This window comes from Adiantum capillus-veneris, chromosome 1 (genome assembly GCF_014529385.1).
Source record: "Adiantum capillus-veneris isolate H3 chromosome 1, ASM1452938v2, whole genome shotgun sequence".
In the NCBI taxonomy this organism is placed as follows: Eukaryota; Viridiplantae; Streptophyta; class Polypodiopsida; order Polypodiales; family Pteridaceae; genus Adiantum; species Adiantum capillus-veneris.
Window position 1 is genome coordinate 75,561,242 of NC_140931.1, and position 25,468 is coordinate 75,586,709.

General features: G+C 44.1%; 1 protein-coding gene across 1 annotated transcript in view; it reads left to right on the forward strand.

Annotated features, from left to right (window-relative positions):
• EHD1 (EPS15 homology domain 1) overlaps window positions 1–25,468 on the forward strand; it is a 90,656-nt gene that overhangs the window by 15,462 nt on the left and 49,726 nt on the right. The window contains exons 2-8 of the mRNA XM_086517368.1: window positions 4,253–4,332; window positions 5,120–5,188; window positions 5,277–5,334; window positions 5,534–5,586; window positions 5,706–5,745; window positions 6,018–6,079; window positions 6,236–6,349. Coding sequence (XP_086373494.1) covers window positions 4,253–4,332; window positions 5,120–5,188; window positions 5,277–5,334; window positions 5,534–5,586; window positions 5,706–5,745; window positions 6,018–6,079; window positions 6,236–6,349 — 476 coding nt within the window. The remainder of the gene's footprint in view (window positions 1–4,252; window positions 4,333–5,119; window positions 5,189–5,276; window positions 5,335–5,533; window positions 5,587–5,705; window positions 5,746–6,017; window positions 6,080–6,235; window positions 6,350–25,468) is intronic.

Below are 25,468 nucleotides of genomic sequence, written 5' to 3' on the forward strand. Positions count from 1 at the left end.
GCGATACTCATTCCAGAACAGATTTTAGATAGAATCTTATGGATGAACGGGCATTATTTTGCTTTATGTATTTATGAAATAAGACTTTTTGGAAGGTGATTTTAAATTTTAAATAAAACTAATGTTTTATGAAAGAATTTGTTAATTCTAGACAGAGAACAGAATTAAGAATGAGACGATAATTTTTGGAGCTGTGACAGCTCTCAAATGAACTTGATAATTGAATCACGATCGATTCAATGGAATTATAGTGCGCGCATCAAGAATTCGTGCGGAATGAGATGGCGACACAACTGGAATTGAATGATTGGACCACTCTGTTCGATATGAACTTAGTGATGGATTGGGATCCCTGGGAATGATTCTCACACACGACAATGCTTGAGGCGAATGATTCTCGCACACTGCAATGCTTGAGGCGAATGACTACTTGCACGCGACAGTGCTTGAGTCGAAAATCTCTATAGATATGATCGCAATATAGGATTAGTTAACCCGACATCAGTGAGGTCCGGAATGGATCTAGATGTGGTTACTAAATACGTTGCTGGCATGAATGTTTGTGTGATTGATTGTCATGTGATGTCCTGTGATGTCATATACGTAGATGTGTCTGTCGTCTTTGTACAAGTGCTAGATGTGTCGTGTCTAGTGTGTCTGTACTTAGAGTCAGTGTCTACTGAACTGGTTTATGGCCTCTGGCTGTTTTGTAGGCGTAATCGAGGGCGATTACAATTCTTTCAAGAGGGGGGTATGTCACAAACTGATGATGTGGTAGCAGACAGTGCGGGCGGACAGATGACGTGGCAACAGGCAGTACGGATATTCTAGATTTGCGTTGGCATGCTAACGTGGCAGACAGTAGGGATTTTCGGATTCTGCACTGACATGTTGACGTGGCAGACTGTTTGGATAGTCCCGGATCTTGCGCTGACTGTTTTTTTGGCAGTTTTTGCGAACAATTGCTTTTTGAGACTATTTTGTTTTTGAGTTTGAGGATTTTGGGGCTCTGCTTTTGGGCATCCCTTGTAAGAATAAAAGAGCCCTAAGGGCCTAACTTCTCAGAGCATCTGGACGTAGAGTGTGAGAGCGAGGACCTTGCGGGAGTTGTACTTTGCTCAAAGGTTAATATAAAAGAAATACCGCAAGGGGCGCCAGTCTTTTGGACCAATCTCTTTGGACATGGAACTACGCCGGGTGGTGTCGACCAAATCGAACTGTGATTTTAAAGTTGTGAAGTATTTTAAGTGATTCTCTCTCGTTTTGCGACAGATTCTAGACTTGGGGTGTCCAAGTTTGTTATAGACACCTCGACTCTGATCTAGAACATCTGCAATGCCACATACATGAACAAGGCACACTTGTGGAGAAGAGAGATCATTGAGGTAGAAAGAGACAGGACATTTGAGAACGAGAGAGAGACAGAAAGAGAGAGAGAGAGATCTGGGAAAAGCTCTCCATGCTGATAACAAGCTACTCGTACAATTGACCAAGGGTGGTCTGGCATAGAACTGACATGTGCAATGGATAGACCCGAGGCACACACAACTACTACTGCTACTGACATTGCCAACAGCTCTTGCACACGAGACCTCTGGCAACAACTGGGGAAACCACTGAGCAAGCACGTTCGACAAGAATAGATCTCCTCCTGGCAAAGGTAGGAATGCCGTTAGGATCACAGGATCTAGTACTACTGCTCCGGGTGCATGGAAAAAACTATAGCGAGGGTGTGGAAGGGCGATCGCATGCCTGACTGGCTGTCCCTCTTGCTGCACACATCCCCGTCCTCTGCTCAAGGCTGCCTGCGCAAAAATGCTAGGCTGCCCTCCCCACATGCTCGCTGTTTTCCGGCCACCACCAATCAAAAACGCTGGGCTGATCCACAGCAAAAACGCTGGGCTGAACCTCAACAAAATGCTGGGCTGATCACGAGCCCTCCTGCCTAGTGGCTGCCCCCCCCCCCCCCCCCCCCCCCGGTGCTGGGTCTGGTCTGCAATGCCTGAGAGTACCCCCCCTTGCTCACCTATATAGGCCAAATCTCAGCTTGCCCAACCCACATGCCCAGTCCTCATGACCCAGCAAAATAGAGGAAAAGCTGAAGGGGTTCCACATTGCATCTGGGAACATCTAGGAAGCGGGGGAAAAATCCTTTGTGCATTGGGAGCCAGCATGGCCATGGAACCAAGCCTAAACCCAAGGGTAAACATGGCTAAACACAACCCGACATGAGAAACCTAGGAGAGAGTGGGACCGACTGGACGAATCCAGAGAGATGCTTGAACTCTAGCACAAGCCTGTTACAGCCTACATTACCCGTGTGCTGGAGTTCAAGTCATTGGTGTTTAGACCTGTGTGTCGGAGTTCAAGTCATTGGTGTTTGGACGTGTGTGTTGGAGTTCAAAGCACATTGCATTTGGCAAGGAACCGAGCCACCTGCTCCAAAGTCCTGCTCACAATGCTGGAAGCCTGTGATCGAGTATCACAAATATGAACCACCTTTGACTCGTTTGCCACACTATCCTCCAAAGACAGAATAGGCCCCCTAGGCTCTTCCAAGGAAGTAAGAGAAACCACAAATATGAACCACCTTTGACTCGTTTGCCACACTATCCTCCAAAGACAGAATAGGCCCCCTAGGCTCTGCCAAGGAAGTAAGAGAAACCACCTTAGCCTGGTGCTGAGAAAGAAATCGGACAAGAATGCTATCCTTCTGCAAGTCTTTGTGATTCCTTGATGAAGATGGTGGTAGGTGAACCAAGTGTGTAAAAGCAGGAACAGATGCAATAGTTGCCGCCTCCGAATCCGAATCTGACTTCTTCGGGGAGTTCCTCTGAATATGCCCCTGTTCTCGACACTTATGACACGTCACCTCCTTGGTTCTCCAAGCAGTTTTAGAAGAAACATCCATCTATGCGTTTTGCTTCTGATCTTGATTGTCCAGCTAGGGCCTTGGAGCCCCCTCTAAATCTGAACCTCTGTAACTTGTTCTCTTGATCAACACCCATAGGAACAAGCTCCTCCCATGCCCCTTTCTTTCCTTTTTCCTGCAACAGAGAGAGAGTGAGAGAGGTTGAAGTTCTGGTGGTCTTTACCTACATGCAAAGAATGTTTGCGACTGATTCTTTCCTCAAAACAACATCGAGATAGTGGAGGAAGCTGCTCCTTTATAAAAAACTGTCATATTGAAGTGCTGGTTTGCTGGTCTATGTTACTGGTTTCTTATTAATACTAGGACAGGCTCTTGTATTGGCATTTTTAAAGAGATTTTTCTGGTTTTCTTGTGCCTTCTGGTTATGGAGTGTTGTCTCTGCCCTCTTTTTGCATCTTTGGGTGTCTTAGACAATGCCTACTGTGGTGGCGTCTGAGAAAGGTTCAACTATTGCTGATCTTGTCATACTGGCTCTTTGCATTGGATAACATAGCTAGGCAGGGTTTACCATATGTGACATGTCCTCCTAGTGAAAAGGTGGAGTCTGTTACACTATTGATCCTAATAACTGGTTTTTACTGGTACTGGATGTCTTAGTGATGCTTTTGGGTAATGAGAATCTGGTCTTTTTGTTTCTCTGGTCTCTACGTATCTGATTTGTCTAAATTTCTTTTAGCTTGATGCGTTAGAAGGGGTCGATGTACAATATGTTTGTACGAACCATGTAATGAAGCTCATACGTTAGGAGGGGCTATTGTACAATCTGTTTGTACTAAGCATAACGGAGCTAAAAGTCACTAGGATTGAAAGTTGTTTTTCACCTCTACTTCAAAGGTAAAGTAAGTTACTTTTAACCTTCCACTTCAGAGGTAAATCTGGGTAGTTTATTCGTATTATACATTTGTATAAAATGAATACACCTAGATGTACATTTGTGTGTAATACTTTTTCTGTATAATCCTGCAACTTTCTTTCATAGGATCAAGAAAGAGAAGAGGTGCTAAGATATTTATGATTACTTAACCATCAAGATGTCTTCTACGATAAGCTCATCTCACCCAAAAAGAATTAACTAGAGCCCAGAAAGCTGGCATAGCACTGAAACAGTTTTGGTTAATTTTAAGCATGAAGATATCACTTTGGAAATTAACTGATCAACTGCGTCAACGAGTTATGGAAATTAGCAAATGCTGTTTCACAACTTTCAATGTGCACTTTTTGAGACAAAAATTATGGTCGCTATGAGCCCATTATGTTAAGAACCCCTCTTCTATGCATAGATACTTAATTGTTACTTATTTATGATTGTTGTCACTGTAGATGGTGATGGGAGGATTACAGGTGCGGATGCAGTCAATTTTTTTTCCCTTTCAAAGCTTTCAAGGCCAGATCTCAAGCAGGTACAGATTAGTGATTCTTGGGACCAATTTTGCGGTGTTTCTTTTCTAAGGACTCTTAGCGATTCATGGGACCATGTGCGGTTTTTCTTTTTCTATTCAAAAATAGTATAGTGTGAGTTAAAATGCTGCAAGCTTTTGTATAAGGCGAGGAGCGAGTTTCCAGTGTATGACATCATCTGAAAGACAATCTCTGTGAAATATGGATCTGTCAGTTCGCATAACTTTGCTGTTAAAGAAGGGCACACTGGAAAACAACATGATCTGATTTTTTCCATTGTGGTGCTTATCATTCTGGTTATAATAGAGAGAATAAAAAGATTTCTTTGTTTATTGTTCTGGGAAGCATTGATTAGGTGCATCTTTGGTGTCTTGCTTCACTTTACAATGGTCGCAAGGTGATATTACTTCAGGAAGTTTTTTCCCTCGGCAGAGATTAATAGAGTGTAGTAAAAGAGAACTCTAAGTTTTTTTGATCTAGTTCAATCATACTATAGAAGAGGAATTTTCTTTGTTAGTTGAGTAAAGGAGAAAAATTTTCAAAGATGAGGCCGAGGATGATAATTTTTACGTCAGTTGATTGAAGGAGAAAAATTCATAAATGAGGATCTGAGCTTTGTCCATTGTAAGTTGCTAATTTTTTTTGCTTGGCATCAAGTCAACATAGCATGTAGGTGCAGTTAGACAGTTCTTGCAACCAATTAAAACGGAATTTTCCTTGTTGAGTGAATTCAATGAAGTCATTGTTTGTTTCCCATAGTTTGATGCAAGAAGGGATTGATTCTTGCAGGTTTGGGCTTTGGCTGATTCAAAGCGCCAAGGATTTCTTGGTTTTCAGGAGTTTGTTACTGCAATGCAGGTTAATTCTTGCTTGCCTGTAGAAACCCTTTCCATCTCAATGTGGATAGTGAGGTTTTAGCAAAATGACATTTTTCTTTCCATTGCAGATGATATCACTTGCACAAACTGGCAACCCTATAGACAGCGACATGCTAAAAAATTCTGGTATTCCATGGTTGTGTGTTCTTGAGAATCTGGAATTTGAATCGTTTTACATACTCAATTATCTTTGATACTCATTCTGCTATGAAGTCTTTTTTGGTGCTAAGTAGGCAACTACTTACAGTCTATGTTCACAAGTACAATCTTCAGAATTCTAGAGAAAATTATGGATTAATATTATATTTTGTACTTTCTTTTCCAGACCTGGAAAACATAAGTCCTCCTGTGATGGAAGGCTTGGATGAACTACTGGCTGTATGTAGAAAGTCATATGCACTGTCTTTAGCCAACGTTTTAGAAACTGTCATATGCAATGTCTTGAGTCAACTTTGAGAAACTGTCGATAATCTTATTTTGTGTTCATGTGATGGCAGAAAAGAAAATCTCAACCAGCAGCCGAGGTTTCTATAAATGGTACATGCTTGACATTTCATTTTTCAAACGTGTTTGAACTTGTTAGTCGATCTTTGAATCATAATATAGTCATTTCCTTAAGTAGTTGTATTTCTATGGAGACTTCCTTTGTTGCCCTTCTTGGCAGACAATGGCTTTTTTGGGTTTTTATTAAGGAAAAAAGAACTTCTCTGTGCTTTTATGGTTTCTTCGTGACTGAGTTTATCTGCACAAGAGTGGAAAGGGGAAAGTTCATTGTGAAAGTTAAAATTGTGATTGGATTTTTTCTCCAGGAACCTCCCCACAGCTTCAGTCCACAACAGCTCAATGGTTCTCTCAAAAAAGTGCTAAGAAGGTTAGCCATCTTTAGTGGACCTATTGAGAAAGCTTTGTAGAGCTAGCTGCCTGGCTACTCTTATGCGATGAAAGCAAAAGTCCTCTGCCTTTGCTTGGACTTGATACTGTCCCTCCATACTTACTGAAATTTTAATGAACGGCTCATTTTTTGCAGATACCAATGTCCCATGTCACATCAGTCATTGATGGTCTCAAGAAGCTATATGTAGAAAAATTGAAGCCATTGGAGGCCACCTATATGTTCAATGATTTTGTTTCCTCTCCGTTGGTTAGTTCAATGCTGCCTCTTGGTTGTTTTCTTGTTTCGTCAAGTCTGGTTTGACAACATTTTTGGACTTGCTATGTCAGTTGGCTGCTGACCTTTTGTGGCTTTGACCCCATTAACTCCTTACGTCTGTTCCATTTATATGTTAATATGAGAGCAGGACTCATGAGTGCGGTACGTTTCAAGAGTGCTAGTGGAGAGCCTGTGGAGCTAGGTTAGTGCAAGACCATGCTAGGGGGAACTGTGGCTGGTGGTATGAGTAACATGGTCTTATTATATAGTCGTCTCACGGGCCAATCAAACATTGCGACGAGTATGAAAGTATGATACGAATTTCGGCTAACCCAACTCTTTTATTATTTTAGATAGCATTCAACTCTAAAATGACTAATGATAAATTAAGGATTTACAAGCATTTTCATGTGGACTGTTACTTTGTTCTGGAGTGTATTGAGAATGGTTGAATCAGTTTGGCTCCTCTTCCTTGATCTACTTTGAATTGTCTTCTTCTACATGTCAGGGTTGGACCCACCCATGGTGCATATTAGCCATTTTAGGTAATATGACATTTGTTGCTCATTATCATCATTTTCATGTCAAAATGAGCCCTACTCAAGGTATTTTTCCATATAAAATTGACCTCTTGCCCTTATTTTGTATTGGATCTCAGATCTCATGTGATAAGCTTCTCTAGAGTTAATGAGGGTTATTGCTCTAGTGTTCTTCATGTCCTCACCCCCCCCTCCCCCCGGTCAAAGTCGACGATGCGGAAGTGTAGAGACCAAGGAGAGTGAGCACGAGAGAGAGAGAGAGAGAGAGAGAGAGAGAGAGAGAGAGAGAGAGAGAGAGAGAGTCTCTTGAACCAATCAACCTTGGCAATGAATATTTGAATGTGTATACGATGGAGGCAAGGGGTTGCTATGAGAGAGAGAGAGAGAGAGAGAGAGAGAGAGAGAGAGAGAGAGAGAGAGAGAGAGTTTCTTGAACTAATCAACCTTGGCAATGAATATTTGAATGTGTATATGATGGAGGCAAGGGGTTGCTAAATTGCCCTACCCAAACTTTGACAAATAAGTAAAATAAATACCTAAAAGCCAAAATAAATAATGGGATCACATTGGGTAGTTCACTTGAGATGCCAAAACTCTAACACCCTCTCTGCAGCTCATAGTGGACATGAATAGTGAGACCAAGTTGATGAAGAAGCTACCATGGACACCCCATAAGTGGCCACCATTTGGATACATCTCGGTGTTGCTACCCATAACTCTGTACCTGAGAATAGTGCCATCTTGAGCATCGGTTGCCTTTGTAGAAAATTTGAAATGTAGACCACACTACGTCCAATAATCATCATTCGTGAATTGTGAACACATCACGTCCAAAATATAATTGTCACGATTGTGACTATGTTACAGTATTACATCTACTCCTAGTTACAAATATGCAAAGTGCCATGCCAAGGAGGACCCCTACGCTTGGATGGTCACGACCTTTCGCTCAAGAGACATGCCTCTTCCGTTGCTACTTCCATTGCCAAAGAGGTTGGAGTTCTTGCTACTACAAAGTCCTCGCCGAGGCCAAGGTCTGGCTGTTGACTGGAACCTCGGGCTCAGAGACTCATTAATGTGCGCTGGAAAGCCTGGAATAAGGTGAGGAACAAATCTGCAAACACTAGGGGTGGTTGGCAAGTGGTTAAAGAGTACAATGCAATAGCACTTCGTGCGAAGGCTGCTGTCAGAGAGAGTAATAAAAGATCCTTTGAGCGCTTCATGGAAAGGGGAATGAGCTCTTGAGGGAGGGACAAATGAAGAAGTTCTTCGCCCACCTCAACAAAATAGTTGGGAAGGGGTAAGGAACTATTGCCAATCAACCTTTGAACGCAAATGGGGAGCTAGTGACGGAGCCATAGAGGCAATTACAATTATGGGAGGGTCACTACTCAAAGGTTTCTGCGGATACGGACGGCACGAGCAAGGATCCGCTTGCATGGTATGAAAAACACGTGTGTATCTGGCCTGGTGTGCCTGAGGTATGTGACTCGTTGAACTGGTACAAAGTACGGGATGCCTGTCGGCGATTGAAGAGATAGAAGGCAGCGGGTGGAGATGGGTTACCACCCGAATTCTTTAAAGTGTTGGTGAAGGACAAGTGTCACAAATTGGTGACGTGGTATGGCCTGGACATGGGGCAGCAGAGCATCTGGACGCAGAGTCTGAGAGTGAGAACCCTCCCACTCTCTTGTACTTTGAACACATTAATACAAAAAGAAATACCGAAAGGGGCGCTAGTCTTTGGGGCCAACATCTCTAGGCACGGAACTCCACCGGGCTGTGTCGAATCAATTGTGAGACACAAGAGAGCACCTACAATGCCACATACATGAACAAAGCTGTCACAAACGGGAGCGCATAACAATGTAACATATACTCGGATAAATAGAATTTATCACTTAATACTGAAGCCAAAGGATATAGAGAGAAATAGATAGAGAGAGATAGAGAGTGAGAAGATCGACACAGTACTGGGGACCAGAAGATGGGCTGGTCCCCCCCCGTAATAGTATCTTTATTACTGAGGAGAAGTCTATACAAGCACTTGAACCGAACGTATTACCATGTTCGTTCTAGAATAAGACTTGATGGTTCCCGGAAGCCTCGTCTTTCGATTCCTAGGGCAAAACCCTATTCCAAGGAACTTCCGTTCCTTACTCCAAATCCTTGAGAACCAAGGTTCTCGCCTCTGGATCACACCTTCCAGACTCAGAGCATGGCATCCCTGCAACTCTTTTCCGACTCTGTTTCCAGAGTCCCGTTCCTGCAGAATAACTCCGCTTTCTTGGACACGAAGTCCTTCCCTTGGGAATTTCAACTCCGGATCACATCTCGAGAGTCTACCTCTCTTCAATCCGTGGATCTGCTTCCCAAACTTGGGTACGAAACCCTTGGGCTGATCTGGCTCTAGTTCCTCAAAGCGCTTTTATCCTGCAGAGGCTCATGCCTTCCTCTACTCCTACTCCCTCACGAAGAGGAAGTACACTTGCAATCAAATACTTAGAGATCATAACATAAAAATCGTACCTTCAAAGTCGCGACGCTCGTAACGCAACTCGGTTCTCGAAAAAAGAAATTCCCCGGAAGAGATCTCTGCATAGAAAATCCTCTCTTCCAATCCTACACACAAAAGAGGTGTGTTCTCGGGTTCCTTCTCGTAAATCAGCCCCGTCTACGACGTTTATGGGCTGAAAACAGAGAAAAACAGCAGCTTGTCGCGATTGAAACACGCTCCGTAGGCACTTCTTCGCGAGGGAACTCGCGCATTGGGTCTTGGCAACATCTGGTACACTTGGGGCAGCCATGGGCATCACCGGCAAACGTCTTCTTTGCGGGTGAACTCTGTAGCAGCATCTGCTTCTTGCAAAAACTGATCCTCCCCTCTGAGTGAGGGCATGTGATGCTTTTATAGCTCCTAGCCACGGGCACGAATAGCTGCTCGCGTAGAGATCGCGGCCGTTTTTTTTTTTTTTTTTCATTTTTTTTTTCGTTGTTCTGCCAGAAAAAGAGAGAGAGAAAACGCTGGCTGATCTGTTGCCTTATTTATCAGATGGCTGTCCACTTATTTAAGTGGGCGGCCGGCGTATTTAAAAAAATAGTATGAACCTGCCCAAAAACTCAATAAAACCTTATAAGTTAAAAACAATGCTTTCACAGCACTTCCCAGGCGTCCCTGAATGCAATCACATGCACAGTTGCAATGTAGACATAGACTTCCTCGCGGGAAAGCATTTGCTTTCCCGAAAAGCAATCCCGCTTTCTCAAAAAGCATCTGTTTTTCCTCAAAGTTTCCTCTGAACCCATCTTCATTCAAGTGCTTGCTTTTTCCTTGTGCACAATTCTAACACAGTTCGGAATTTCCTCCTGACTATGGATATTCCCTTTCCGATGCACCCGTCACCCACCTTGTGACGCATCAGGAATACCCATCACCTAGTCCTTTCCTACCGAACTTACGGTACAATCTCCTTCACGATGCTCTATGTCACCCATCCTATGACGCATCAGAGATGTCCATTCCCGGATGGTAGGATACTTCTTCCCGATGCTCCCTGTCACCCATCCGATGTGACGCATCAGAAGTACCCGTTCTTGGTGGCCTTACAGATATTCCCTTTCACAGTGCTCCCGTCATTACTCTGAATGACGCACTAGGAATATTCTGTACTCTGATGTCTCCAGTGAGAAAAACCCTCTCACTTAAAATTCCAATAATTCATTTAGAATTATTTTTCCTTGGTGTTCCAAGCGAGAAAACCCTCTCACTTATAAATCCAATAATTCATTTAGAATTATTTTTCTGTCAGATAAAGCCAATTTGGCAACAAAAGCAATTGTGGAGAAGAGAGATCACTGAGATAGAAAGAGATGGGACATGAGAGAGAGAGAGAGAGAGAGAGAGAGAGAGAGAGAGAGAGAGAGAGAGAGAGAGAGAGAGAGTGATCTGGGAAAGGCTCTTCATGCTGATAACGAGCTGCCAAAACAAGTGACCACCCGGTATGCCCCAATGAATCGACGTGAGGTACACACAATTACGATTGCTATTGCCATCTACTCCTGCACCACATAGCCTTTGTATGAAGCCTCCTCCTTACCATAGAAGACTCTCAAGCTCAAGCACTCTTAAGCGCCAAGCTTAACGCTCTCAATATCCAATTCGAATTAGATTGCACTAAAGCTTACATCCAAGCCCAAGAGTTACTTGTCCATAACCTCCAAAACTCCTTTGATGAATACCACGATCTTGTGGAAGAGAGGCTTGAGGACCTCACCAAAAAGCTTGCACCTATCTCTTTCCCAAGAGTGCAACCCGCGACTTGGGCAAATCAACTCTTGCTTTGGAAGCAAATCTCCCTCAACGATTTTGATGCACATCTGAGATTCTCTAAGGCCATTTGGCCTCCTCCTTAAGCATAGTGGCACACAATGCTAGGAAGAGAACCCAATCCTCCATCTTGGAAGAAGTGGAGTCTTTACCTAAGGAGGAAACGGTGGGGGAATCGGTGCTTCACGAAGTCACCACCCAAATGAGAAAGCTACCTTCGCCCCCCCGAAAGAAGCCCGCTAACAACTCCCACCGCTCAACCCCCTACAAACTCTCTCCTCCAAAGGTTAACTCACATGGAAATAACACTCGACAAACCTTCAAGAAGCTCCCCCCTTTGATTAGAACCCCCCATGAGGACCATGCCTATCAACCTTTTAAAAAGCCTAAAACCTTGCCCCCTTTGGGCCACCCTTGCTCTACCTCCCCCTCTTACAATCCTCCCATTTTAAACACTCCAAAAAACTCCTTCCCATCTTCATCCTCATCTAGCGTCTCCCCCTTACCCTCTCTACTCAAAACCTCCAATTATCCCCTGAACTCTCTCACACCACAAACCAAGCCTCTACACCCTAAGCATAGCTTGCCAAGAACTTCAAAAAACTTGCAATGGAGGAGAGTGAAGTAGGGAAGAAACACCCTACCACTTGGGTCCATTTGCTCTTTTCACAAGCCCATCTCTTTCTCCATATTTGGACCCCTCCTTCTTGTTTATTTCCTTTCCTTTCCCACTCCCCCTACTCGGGTAGGAAGCATTGTAAATTTTGGCTCCCCCTCACTAACCCCCACCTTTTTAAGATTGTCTCTTAGCAAAATTACCACGTTTTACCTTGAGCACAAGGTTACTAAACTCTCCTACCATAACCTCTCCAATCGCTCTCTCTCCAAAGGATTGTAGGCCTTGGTCTCAATTATATTCCCCCTTCTCCCCCTCCCCCCCTCTCCTCTTTTCTTTAAGCATACTCCAATTTAGAAATGGGTTTACAACTTAAAATGTTTTTTAAAAATGAACCCTCTCTTCCTCCCTCCTCTTTTTCTATCTCTAATCCTCTTTGGAATCCTCCCTCTCCCTCCACATCTCCTAGCTGAACCTTTGAACTTACCTTTTCTCTCCTTAAAAATCTTCTCTCCTCTCTTCCTCCTTTTCCCCCTAATCCTCTTTTAATGAATTCCATCTCTTCCTTAAGAAATGATCGTAGTATCATTATCAAACCAACGGATAAGAATTTAGGTTAGGTCCGGTAATCCTCTCTAGGTCTTGGTATTGTAATGAAGCCTTGCTTCATCTCATGGACCCCTTCACCTACTCTAAATTCTCCACACCCCCCTTACCCTTTGTACACTCCCTCCTTTCCTTTATTGTCACCAATTACCCTCTTCTTCCCGGCAACGAAAGAGCCTTTATCCTCTCCTTCTCGCATGAAAACCCTAAACCTTGCCCCTTTTTTCTTTTACACAAACCCATCCTCCTTGGCCGTCCCATTTGTTCTTACAAAGGCTACATTTTGGAGAACGCCTCTAAATGGCTCCATGCACAACTCTACCCCATTCTTTTGTCCAAAACTCAACACCTAAAAGACTCGCACTCTCTGGTTTTAGACATAGCTTCTATTTTCTTTCCTCCCAACATTATCCTCTTCACCTTTGATGTGGAGTCTCTTTATCCCAATATCCCCATACATGATGGCCTCTTGGCCCTTAAACATTCCATCAAGGGGTTCTTCCCTTCCCCTAAGATCCACTTTATTTTATCCTTAGCCTCTCTTATCCTCAACCACCATTATCTCTCTTTCAATGGAGAGTTTCGGCACCAAATTAAGAGCACCGCTATGGGGTTAAACTTTGCGGTTGTATATGCTTGCCTCTTTCTTTGCTTTCTAGAGGAAGACATGAATCTCCTATCTTCCCCTTCCCTTCTCTATTTCAGGAGGTTCATAGATGATGCCTTTGGAATATGGGACGATCCTCTCTCTAGCCTAAACGAGGTTCTCCATAAGTATGGACACCCTCTCCAAGAACATATCAAAATCTCCGTTGCAATCTCCTCGCAAGAAGCTTTTATTCTGGATATTCATTTTTTCAAGGGATCCTCTTTTGCCAATTATGGATTCCTAGACACCCATTGCTACCAAAAAAGCCTTAATTCCTACAACTATATCCCTTGGCAATCCTGGCACCCTACACACCAAAAGATCGCTTTTATTCTTGTAGAGCTTAGGAGGTACATTATTAGAGAAAGCTCTCTTTCAAGCTTTATCTCCATTCGTAACCTTTTCTTTGCTAGGCTAAGAGCTAAGGGTTATCCCTCTCCCCTGTTGGAAGCTTGCTTTCTTTACCTTTCCTACAATCTGAGACCCTCTCTCCTCCAATCTGTGTCCAAAACCAAATCCGCTCCAACCATCATCAAGATTCCTTTCTCACCTCTAATACGCCATCTCAACTTGTTCCGTTCCATTATCAAACCCCTCACAAAGCTTCTTAAATCCAAACCGACCTCGCACACTTTCCTAAACCTTTGATATGTTGGATGAATGCGCCCAATCTCGGCACTTTGCTCTCTAAATCCCCCCTCCCCCCCAAAAAAAAGAATTGCACCCTCTTTTTTTGACTAAACCTTGCCGCAGCTTACTTCGATAATCTTCGGCCTCTTGGATATGTACAACCGCTCTAAAAATCCATCCATTCCTAGACGGGTCAACATCCTTGGATTTTTTCCTTTTTTGTACATTCTTGACCACTCCTTTAAGCAAACCCTCCACAAACTTTATCACCCTACCAACTCTCTTCCTTTCCCTCCCTTTTTTGTAAAGTACCCACTTAAAGTTTGGTCATAACCTATCTTTCAGTAGGTACTACCCCTCTTCAATATGGTACTTGATGTAGTTTTTTAAGCCACACCTCACTATTTATACCCCCTTCATATCCTCCTATTGTTTACACCACTGAAGAGCTTATTAAGCGAAACACGTTTAGTGTAAACTTATCTCCTTTTCATTCTCTTCCTTTCCCCCCTCCCCCCCAAAACAAACTCGGATAGCTTTGTTTCCTCTTCCATCATGTTGCCTAAGCAAAATTCGCTCGCTAAGTATTTTTGCGTTTAAAACTTTGAGATACTTCAAATAAAATTCCAATAGCTCTGTCTCCTCTTTTGTAGGACTCGTATGCTATCAGAAAAGCACACGCCTCATGCTCTGATACCACTGTCACAAGACGGGCACCAGGTGCCAATAGAAAAGAACAGATTGAACAAACTTTTAGCACTTCAATAACAACTGAAGAGAGAGAGAGAGAGAGAGAGAGAGAGAGAGAGAGAGAGAGAGAGAGAGAGAGAGAGAGAGAGAGAGAGAGCACATGCGACACGGAGTGGTGGAATTCCACCCTCGAGAGTATTGGCCCCAAACCTTGGCCCCCCTTTTGATATTTCTTTATATTGCACCATCAAAGTACAAGCTAGTACTCCAGACTTTGCACCTTCTCCAGGAAGCGTGCTAAAGAATGAGTCCATGGCCTCATATTTAAAGGCCCTAGGAGGCTAGGCCCCAAAAGCAGTTTACATGAAAAGCCTTCAAGCTCAAAAGCTTCTGGTCCAAAAGCAATGCCAAAAAGCTGCCAGCATAAATCACGGAATTCCGTACAACTGTCACGTCAGTAATCAGCGCAAAACGTGAAATCCGTATAGTCTTTCACGTCATCATGTCTGCGCAATTTTCGGAAATCCGTACAATCTGCTACGTCAGCAAGCCAGCGTGAATTGCGGAAATCTGCTTCTGCTTCTTCTAGGGTTTAGGCCCCTCGGTCGGCATCTGTAAGTTGGCTCCATTCTTCAGAGCTTTGACACGTCATCAGTTTGTGACATATTCCTCCACAAATGTTAAAACTCCAACCCAAGGTTTCCATAAAATATAAAGTTCAAGACTTTCGTACGGTTGTAAGATAGATTAAACCACTTGAGACATCGTACACTAAACAATTAGGATTGAACAACTTATATAGCTTCAATTGAGTCCAAACTATTACATACAACAACAAGAAACTCTAAAAACTTAGATTACACAATGGTAAGTAGATGAGACTCTTTACCATCATTTTGAAACTACGAAAAACAGTGAACACTAAAATCAATCAATTATCATGAATAGTGAAAAGTACATGAGACATAATCATAGTCTCATCAAAATGACAAAATCCCATTAAAACATGATACATCCAATGATCACAAGTAAATATCAGAATAGGCAGTAGAAGATGCAATGAAGACAAGAACTGGCCTTAGATCCGGTGGACACCTCAACTCCGATTTGGCTCGACTCCAATTAGATCCTCTGACACAAGAGAGCACCTACAATGCCACATACATGAACAAAGCAATTGTGGAGAAGAGAGAGATTACTGAGATAGAAAGAGATAGGACATGAGAGAGAGAGTGTCACGTGACACATCCAACCCTATGTGTCCGTGGACAAGCTACAGCATGTTCATGGTTCAGTTCAGTCAAGTCAGTCTAGAATAGGAAGTGATCTGGCACTTTTGTGAGTCTGTTCGCAGACTGTGCATGTCCAGACACTTAGATTAGATGCATATCCTCTGGTTGCACACAACATGATCATCAGATTCCAGTCAGATCCCATCACTAGCATTTTTACAGTGCATAGACCTATTTTCCCTATTTTTGACATTTTTCTCTTATTATTTTCAAGTGACTGTTGTTGGAAAGTAGGTAGGGCAATTTTGCTAAGTTTGTATAAATAAAAACCTAGCGCTAGCACTTTCTAGTAGAAGAGGCAGTAGGAGCACCGCTCAACATGCAACTTCTCAGCAAGACCCCTCCCCTCAGCAAGGCTAGTGTTTTTGCATTTGCAAGGACCTAGCGTTTTCTTCTACAGGCAGCCTGGCGATTGTTGCACAACAAATCAGCCCGGCAGCAGCAAGACCCATCAAGAAGCCTAGCGTTTTGCATTTGCAGGACAACCGGCAGTAGTAGGACCAATTTCAGCCCTAGCGTTTTTGCATCAGCATAGCGTTTTGCACTTTCACCGCGACGGAACATCAAGAAACCCTAGCATTTTCAGTTTTCAGCGTTTAGCACTCGTAGAAGAAGTCCTGAACCTCGCAGACCTCACCTTCCCGCAGCAATTCCTCGCCGCACGGTGGGATCCATCGAAGTTTGCAGTTTCAGCCCGGAAAACGCAGATTTCAGCATCTGCGTTTTCAGCGCGTCATCGCATCGTCGTCATTGACATCGTCCCCGACATAGAGTCAGAATTCAGCAAATAAAGATTTGCAGATTTCAGCCCTTAGAGTTTTCAGATTTCAGCCCGTCTCGTCGTCGTCCTCATCGTTGTCGACATCGTCGGCAAGTCCAAGCATTGTAGAGATTTGTGCAATCATAAGTAGACCACTCTCGCCATAGAGAGTGGGGCCTTCGGAGGAGGGTTTTACGTCGTCTCTGGTGTCGTATTCTCTTCTCTATCTCTCAGTCTCATGCACTTCCATTCACTGTGTCCATTCACTTTATTTGTGTCCATTGCACTCTCTCATTAAGAACGGAAGGCTTTCCCTTACATAAGTAAAAGGAACCTTGAGCACAGTTCGGAGCACTCATCTTGAGTAAAGTTCAACATTCATTCCGCTGCACCTTACATTGGTATCAGAGCTTTGGCAGTGTTCTGTATCACTCAAGGAAAGAACCACAAGAATCACAAGAATGTTTTTTGCTTGTTGCGATCGCACGAACCCAAGTTCACTTGGGCGTTGGATTCCTAAGCGTGTTTTGAAGAGTGACAGGAATCCCAGGAAAGAAGGGCTTGTCCAGCCTCCCCTTGTGCCTCTTTCCACTCATTGAGAGCAGACCGTGCACTTAGCGGCCGGCCAATTGACGTGAGGTGGGAAAAGCAACCTTGGTGTGAGCGCAAGGCCTCCAAGGGGTGTGCCCGCGGAAAAGAGCAGAACTCGGGTAAAGAGAAGATCCTTCTCTAACACAGATTGCAAGCGAAAGAAGACCCTCAAGAACTCAAGACCCCAAGAACCTCAAGAACCCAAGAACCCAAGACCCACAAGAACCCCAAGTTCCTTGTGAACTTAAGAACCAAAGATCACAGTGCATGGTCATCACCCGAAGCGGCATGGATACTTTCGCATGGAGGTAATGAGCATGAGAGAGGCGGCGAAGAATTTTCCCCACTAGGAGGTTTTTCCGACCCTCCCTCTTCTCCATTTACGCCACGAGTTGTACCAAATCCTATGGAGGCGATGGTCAAGTCGATGTTGGAGACGATGGCACAACAACAAGAAACGAATCGCGTTGCGATGGCACAACTAGAAAGAAAAGCAGAACAACAAGAAGCGACTCGCATTGCTTTGGAATGCGAGCGCGATGCACGAAAAGAAACACGAAAAGAAAGAAAAGCACAAAGAAAGGAGGAAGCCGAAGCAAGACGAACGGCCTTGGAGGCCGATCGTGAGATTCAAAGGGACCTCCGCACGCAAGAATTAGTTCAATAGGTTCTTGCCTCGAAGTCCGAACCAGCCAAAGATGTTGGTAGTGCCTGAAGTGGCGCAAGCCGAGATTCGGACTCCAACAACCCAGTCACAGAGAAGATCCAGTTCAGTATTCCCCTATCTCAAATGGTGCCTTACCTGTTGATGTATGCACAGTGTTATTGTAAGCATATTCAACCAATGGGAGATGGTGTTCCCAAGTTGCCTTGTGCTCTGAGACATAACATTTGAGTAGGTCCAAGACAGTAGAATTTGCCTCTTCTGACTGTCCATCAGTTTGCGGATGAAACGAAGAAGAGAACTTGAGCGTAGTGCCCATGTTCTCAAACAATGCCTTCCAGAAAAGACTCGTCATACGTGGATCCTTGTCACTGACAATTGACTGAGGCATCCCATGATATTTAAAGATATTGCTCATGAATATCTTGACCATGTGTTCTGGCTTTATCTTCTTCCTAACAGGAATGAAATGGGCCTGCTTACTGAACCTACAAATGATAGTCCAAATCCCATCATTTCCTGTTTGCGTCCTTGGAAGATCAAAGATAAAGTCCATTGCTATACTTTCCCATGGCCTATCAGGGATCGGCAATGGCTGCAACAATCCCGGTTGCTTTTGTCTGTCAAATTTGACTTTTTGGCATACTAAGCATGATCTTACAAATGTGTCAACATCTTGACGCAAAGCTGGCCAATAGAAGAATGCCTCAACCCCTTTCACTGTCGCATCAATTCCACGATGCCCAGCATAAGGTGGAGCATGACTTTCCATCAAAATCTTTGGCCGTAACTGTTTAGTAATGCATAACTTTCCATGCATCATGAGAAAGTCATTCTTAAGCATATAGTGCTCATGATGTTGCCCATCAACAAGCTGGTCATAGATCCTTGCAAAATCTGAATCTTCAGTATATTGTGTCTTCATTTCGTCTAGTTCACAATGGTACGGAATTGACACTGCTGAAATTTGGGGCTTTCGTGACAACGCATCAGCCACCACGTTCTTTTTCCCTTGCACATGCACAATCTGAAAATGGAACATTGACAAGATGTTTGCCCATCGCATGTGCTTCTCAGACAACTTCGTCTGTGTAAGAAAATATCGCAAGGTTTGATGATCCGTTTGGACAACAAAATCAGCCCCTAGCAAATAGTGTTTCCAACTAGTGAGAGCATGAATTACTGCCAGCAATTCTTTCTCATAGACTTGCAAGTTCCTTTCAGTCTTCAAAAGAATTCTGCTCTCATATGCGACTACTCGGCCATTCTGCATTAAAACTGCACCAAGACTATGGCCACACGCATCACATTGAACGACAAAAGGTTTAGAAAGATCTGGCAAAATAATTACCGGATCTGAAGTTAGCTTCTCTTTCAAGTGTTTGAACGCTAAAATTTCCTTGGCTGTCCACTTGAAAGTAACTCCTTTTCCTTGCAGTGCATGGAGTGGAGAAGCAATCTCAACAAAATTTTGGATAAACCGCCTAGAAAGCTTCGAATGTCATGTACGGACTTCAAGTCTGGCCATGACCTAATTGCTTCCACCTTAGCGGGATCCATGCATACCCCATCCTTTGAAACAATGTGCCCAAGGAAGTGAATTTCTTCAAAAAGAACTCACTTTTCTTCGCATTGATGAGTAGCCTATTCTTGCGTAGCTCATTGAAAACTGCGGTCAAGTGATCCCTATGCTCCTCTTTAGACTTTGAGTAGACAATCATGTCATCAAAGAAGGTACCCACGAAGTTTCTATGTGGTCTAAAAATTCTGTCAATCATTCTATTAAATGTGGCAGGAGCATTTGTGAGACCAAATGGCATGACAAGAAACTCATAGAGACCAAATGTTGTCCTGAACGCAGTCTTATGGAAATCTTCTAGTCTCATGCGTATCTGATGATACCCGCTCTTAGGTCTATTCTTGTAAACAATGACGCTCCCTCAAGCCGATCAAGAATGTCATCTATCCTCGGTATGGGGAACCTGTTCTTGATAGTATTCTTATTCAAGGCGCGATAGTCAATGCACATGCGCCATGAACCATCCTTCTTCTGCACTAAGAGTACAGGCGAACAAAAAGGGGATGAACTGGGCTGAATCAGCCCCTTCTCTAAAAGCTCGTTGACCTGACCCATAATCTCTTTCTGCTGGGCTGCACTAACCCTGTATGGTGGTCTATTCAGTGGACTAGAACCTGGCACAAGATCTATAGTATGATCCTCAGGTCTCTCAGGAGGTAACTCCCCTGGCAAAGAGTCCGAAAAACAATCACTGAAACCACTCAAAAAAGTTGACTTGTCTTTATCTAAGGTAGACAAATTAAATACAACTTGAGGTACTTCTTTTGCAAAGATCAAGTACGTAGAAAGATGATTCTTTATTACAGATGAAATAGCAGAAGCAGAAACAACTGGAACAGACTCGCCTTTAAGCTTTACATCAAGGACATGAGTCTTTCCTCTATGTACAAGGGTAATCTTTTTGTTGTAAGTATCCACCATAGCATGCAACCTGTAACACCATGGGATACCCAATAACACATCACAACCCTCAAGCGGCATAATATGAAGTTCTTCCGCATCCACATAGCTGTGAATGTGCAGACGAAGCTTTCCCAGAATGGGAGTAATAGGCTCTGAATGTCCTGGGCATGCCAAACTTGCTTCGCCTGTCATACCCATCTCCTCTGCACGAATGCCCAACTTTGATGCCAATTCTGGTGATATGAAATTTGCACGGGCTCCTGGATCAAAGAAAACCAGCACTGTCTGGTCTCTAACTTTGCCCCAAGCTCTGCACAGCTTCGTGGCATCTGTGTTTGGCTGATCTCCAACCAAATCTGGAACAAGTCCTGCACTCGGCTTTGGCTTCTTCCCTTTATGGTCTGACTTGTCATCCTTATCCTGTGACTTCTTCTGTGGGCACTCATTTGCAAAGTGTCCTTCCTGTTCACAAATGTAGCATTTCTTGGCCTCCCTAAGAGCTTTCCTTTCTTGAAAAGTTTTGCCAGAAAAATGCCTTTTTTGTCCTTGTCCTTGTTCCGAAGAAGATTTAGACTGCTTCTTGGACGTATCAGCTTCTTGAGTGGAGGGCTTCTTTGCAGGAGACTCAGAAGGCTTTGCTGCAACATTGCCCTTGGCTGAAAACTGTTTGCCTTGGGCCCCTTTCTTGTGGCTATTAAATCCATCGGAATCTCCCTTCGACAGATTGTTGGCCACTCTTGCATTCTCTATCAATTGAAACATATTCATGACAGTAGTCTTTGTGTAGTAGTACCTGATTTTCTTGGGTAATCCGCAACAGTACTTCTCAATTTGTTCTGACAAAGGCACAAACCTGTAAGAGGTGACTGACAACAGTGCGGCCCAAAACCGTTTATTGTACTCTTCCAGATCCGCACATTGTTTAGCATTCAACTCGTGCCATTCTGTCATCACATCCACTTCAAAAGTGTTTGTCAACCATGCAGGCGCAAAAAGCTGTTTGAATTGGACCCACGTTGTTGGGGCTTGACCCTGGTTCAACAATGCGGTCCACCATTGGAGCGCATTCCCTTTCAAGAAAGTGGCAGCCTTGCGTATCTTTGAAGATTCCGTGAAGTTGCCTCCAGCATAAGCTGCATCGAACTGCTGTATAAAGGTCAAAGCCTTTAATTGGTCCTCAGTTCCTCTGAAAGTTTCAAACTTCACTCCCTGCCCACCTTCCTTGTAATCCTTAGGCTGACTCAAAGGAGCCACATTATCATAAACAGGTGCCTGTAGCAGTGGTGCTCCATGAGTGTTCATTCCAACACTCGCATCAACTGTTTTCCCTGTCATATCTGCATTTTGTACGTATGGCTGCGAAAAACCAGCCATACCAAATTGTGTTCCAGGCACTCGAAACTGGCCATAGGCACCCTAAAAACCAGGTTGGACACCCATGTTCGCGTACATAGGGTTACCCATGCCTGTTTGCATCGTCCCGAACACATTCCCTGGCATATAACCTGTGGAAGGTCCAGCCATAGCTTGAAACACTGAACCACCTCCAAAATAACCAGGATAAGTATTAGGCAATGGAAGGGTCTGACGCATAGCCTGTTCATTACTCCCTTGACCATTCACAAACGGTTCCTGTCCAGCTAAAGCAAGTTGCTTTGGATCATTGGACACCGCTAGTTGCTCAACCACATGGGCTTTCCCTCGAGCATCATGAGTCCTTTGCGCATTGGAAATATCCTTTTCCTGCAACGGCTCAGTCATGCCCTGTGTAGGAGGCTGAAAACCCTGTGTCGGAGCCTGTAAGAATTCCTGCATCCTTGGGTTGTTAGCCAACTGCTGAAACATGTCCATGCAACAACGCAGTTGAGTTCTAAACAACCTGTCCTCTTCTTGAAGAGTTGAAGGAATTTTCTCTGTGCCATGTGAGGAAGATCCCTCTTCAGGTACTTGGTCTCTCTTCTCTGCCATATCGACAAGCTCTCTGTTGCTTTCACCCACAAGAATCCACGCTGCACTTTTTGAAGAAAAAGTGACTATCCCGTCGATGGAACCATATAACCGGCCCGTACAACGTAGAGGGCGGTACTATTTCAATTACCTGTTAACTTTACACAGAGCACTGAGAAGGGAAGAGAACACAGCTGCGTCCAGCAGAGTAGAATCCGTACGTACGTACGGTACCTTTCCGTACGGTACGGTACAGTACGTATCGTACGGTACAGTACGGCATAAATTTTTTTTTTGGGCGTTTTTTGCTCGGACAAATTCCGCTAGGGAGCGCTTCCGGTTAGGCTTATTAGTGTGAAGGGGGGAAGCCTTAGGCTTTTTTATTCGACCACTGTAGCAAAAGAGTCTCTGTTCTGTTACAGGGAAGTCTGCAGAGCAGTGCACAGTCCTGTAGAGCCGAGCTACGCGCGTGAAAAGGTACTGCTTCTGCCACCATGCACTCCGTACTCTTCTCTCGCACTCCGTACTTCTCATGTGCGTGCACTCTTTTGCATTTGCAATGTGCAGGATTCATTATGCCGCGTAAAACCAACCCCAACTGGTCGCTCCACACCAATGTTTTGAGGATCATCACGACCACTTCTCAGCAAGGTTCTGGTACACGCTTATGGCAATGCAAGTATTGTGGGGACCAATACACCAGCACTATTACGCGAGTCAAAAAGCACTTGACAGGCATCGGGTGCACTGATCAGATTGGTGCATGTGAGAAAATACCACCACCTTTGAGGGAGCAGCTTATTCAAGAGTATTTTCTTGTTGGTGCTCCTGCTTTGAGAGGTGCTCCCAGCACACAGGATGCTTTACATGATGCTTTTGTTGGAGAGCTGGAGTCTTTAGGTGCGGAGACAGAGGTTGGAGGAGGTTCGGCCTCCATGCAACCCCCTACTTCCAGGAAGAGAGCATGTGTTGGTGGTGAAGGTGAGGATTCCTTGCCACGTGAAAAAGGTACATCTGAAACATCAACGCAGACCACTTTGCCTAGTCGCTGTCACAAAAATACGGAAGCGTAAACTGACGTTTAATTGCACTTCAAATACTCAAGAGAATTAGAGGGAGCGAGAAAACTTGACACTTCATTGGGGACCAGAAGATGGGCTGGTCCCCCCCCCATAAAGAGAATATCTTTATTACTAAGGGAGAATCTTTACAAGCACAGGAACGGGGCATACGCCCGTCCTCTATTCTTTCTTCTGTTCTGTTTTGACTACTGACTGAGAAAGTGTTTTCACTTTTTTACTGCTTAGGGGATTTCCCCTCTTCTGCGAGACTGGTTGGAAGCTCTCGAAAAGAGAGTCTATCTTCCGAAACAGCTCATCGGAAGCTCTCACAGAGGAGAGTCCATCTTCCGTTATGTGTTGCCTTCATGCTCATTCATTCATGCATCGAACACAAAAGAGAAACAAGCAAAATGCACACGCACATGCTTGCTGTAATTATCTGCACATAACCTGAAATTCTTACCTGTGCACACCCCTACGCCGAAACAGAGGTCTTCTTCGCGATGGAATCGCGCCAAACTTGATGTAGACTTAGGATAAGGAGAGAGAAGAGAATTTCTATGGCTGATCTGCTGAAAACAGCCCTAATCGAGGTGATTAGGGGCTGAAAACAGAGAATTACAGCAGCCGCACTCTGCTAAGAGAGCGTCTACGGCAGCTTCTCGCGATGAAACTTCACCAGAAGGTGTCTATGACTGTGAGATCCCTTGTTCTTGACAATGGGAGCACAAGGCTACCACATATGTCGCAAGGGGCTGCTCTCAAGCTTCAATGGAGGGCTCCACCGCGTAGAGCACGCTCACATTAGGGGGGGTAGGTGCACTGCCAGTCCTGAAAATGGGGGAGGGGGGGCTCCTAAATAGCCATCAGGGAGAGGGGGCGCTAGGAAGAGAGAGAGGGTGAGTGAGAGTGAGAGAGTTAGTTTGCATTGGTAAGTGTGCCAAGTGGCACACTTACTTTAAAAACTTAAAAACCATTCAACTTTTGACTTTAAAAACTTCTAGCTCATTAATTAAAAATGTGCAACTAACTAACAAATGCTACCAATGATTCTTTTATGAGAACACCAAAGGTCTACCGGCGCAATGCCGCACGGGCACTGCACCGCCTTTACCTGTTCACACCTGTCCGGCCGCCCGCCCGGGCACGAACCGTTAAATTTAATTTCACGAAACTTACCCTAAGGCTTTATTAGCTTTATTAGCCTTAGGGCACTGTTCTAAGGACCCTATCTCATTCATGTGCTTGTACTGACGCGCGTATTTTTCCTGAGCCTAAAATCTGAGGCTACTGCTACCCCTTTCTGAAGACCCGATTTCCCAATCACTAGGGCTTCAGGGTAATTTCTGCTAAGGTCCCTCTGAGGTGTTCTAGCCCGCATTTAGGCTCATCTGAGGCCTTAGAACTGCTAGGTCTATTCTGGTGTGCACACAACTAATTAGATAATTCTTTTCTCGTAAATAAATTAATTATTTACAAAGTCTGACTTAGTTACATCCCTCTTGGTTCTAAACAGTTGACCTCAACTGTAGAGCGTCAACATAATTGTGCAAGATGTCAGGGTAGTCCTTGAGATCGGACTCAGTCATCCACTTTGCATCTAAAGGAGTGTAATCTTGAACTTGACTAAATACTTTCGATGTAGACTCCCCGACTTGAGTTGTCTCTCCGAGTGGTGTATTATCTGTTCAGGTTGAAGGATTTTCTTAGTCTCTTCGACTTCTGGAGGATCTTCTTGTACGGGCGCCACTGGAGGAGGTCCAACATAGGGTCGGAGGAGACTGACATGAAAAGCATTATGGATTCGCCAATTATAAGGTAAATCCAATCTGAAAGTCACATCTTTGACTTTATCTGTAATTTTGAAAGGGCCGTAGAATCTATGGGAAAGTTTGACAACTTTCCCTTTGCCGGCCCGCTTTTTCAATCTAGCTTTCTCAAACCAAAGCAGGACATATTGTCCTTTTTCAAGATTGAGATTCCTTCTGTGCTTGTCTGCTTTTCTCTTCTGTTACTCTTGAGTACGAAGAATCGCTTGCTTTACTTGTTGATGGGCAATATCAATATTGCGCACAAATTCATCTGCGGTGAAGATGTTTTCTTTGGTCACCATAATAGGAAGTAAGAGTGGCTTCCGGTAAATAATTTCGAAGGGGGCTTTACCAGTTGAGGAATGTATGGTATTATTATACGCAAACTCAACTATTGGTAAGTACTGTTCCCATTCGGATTGTCGTTCCGAAACATAGCACCTGA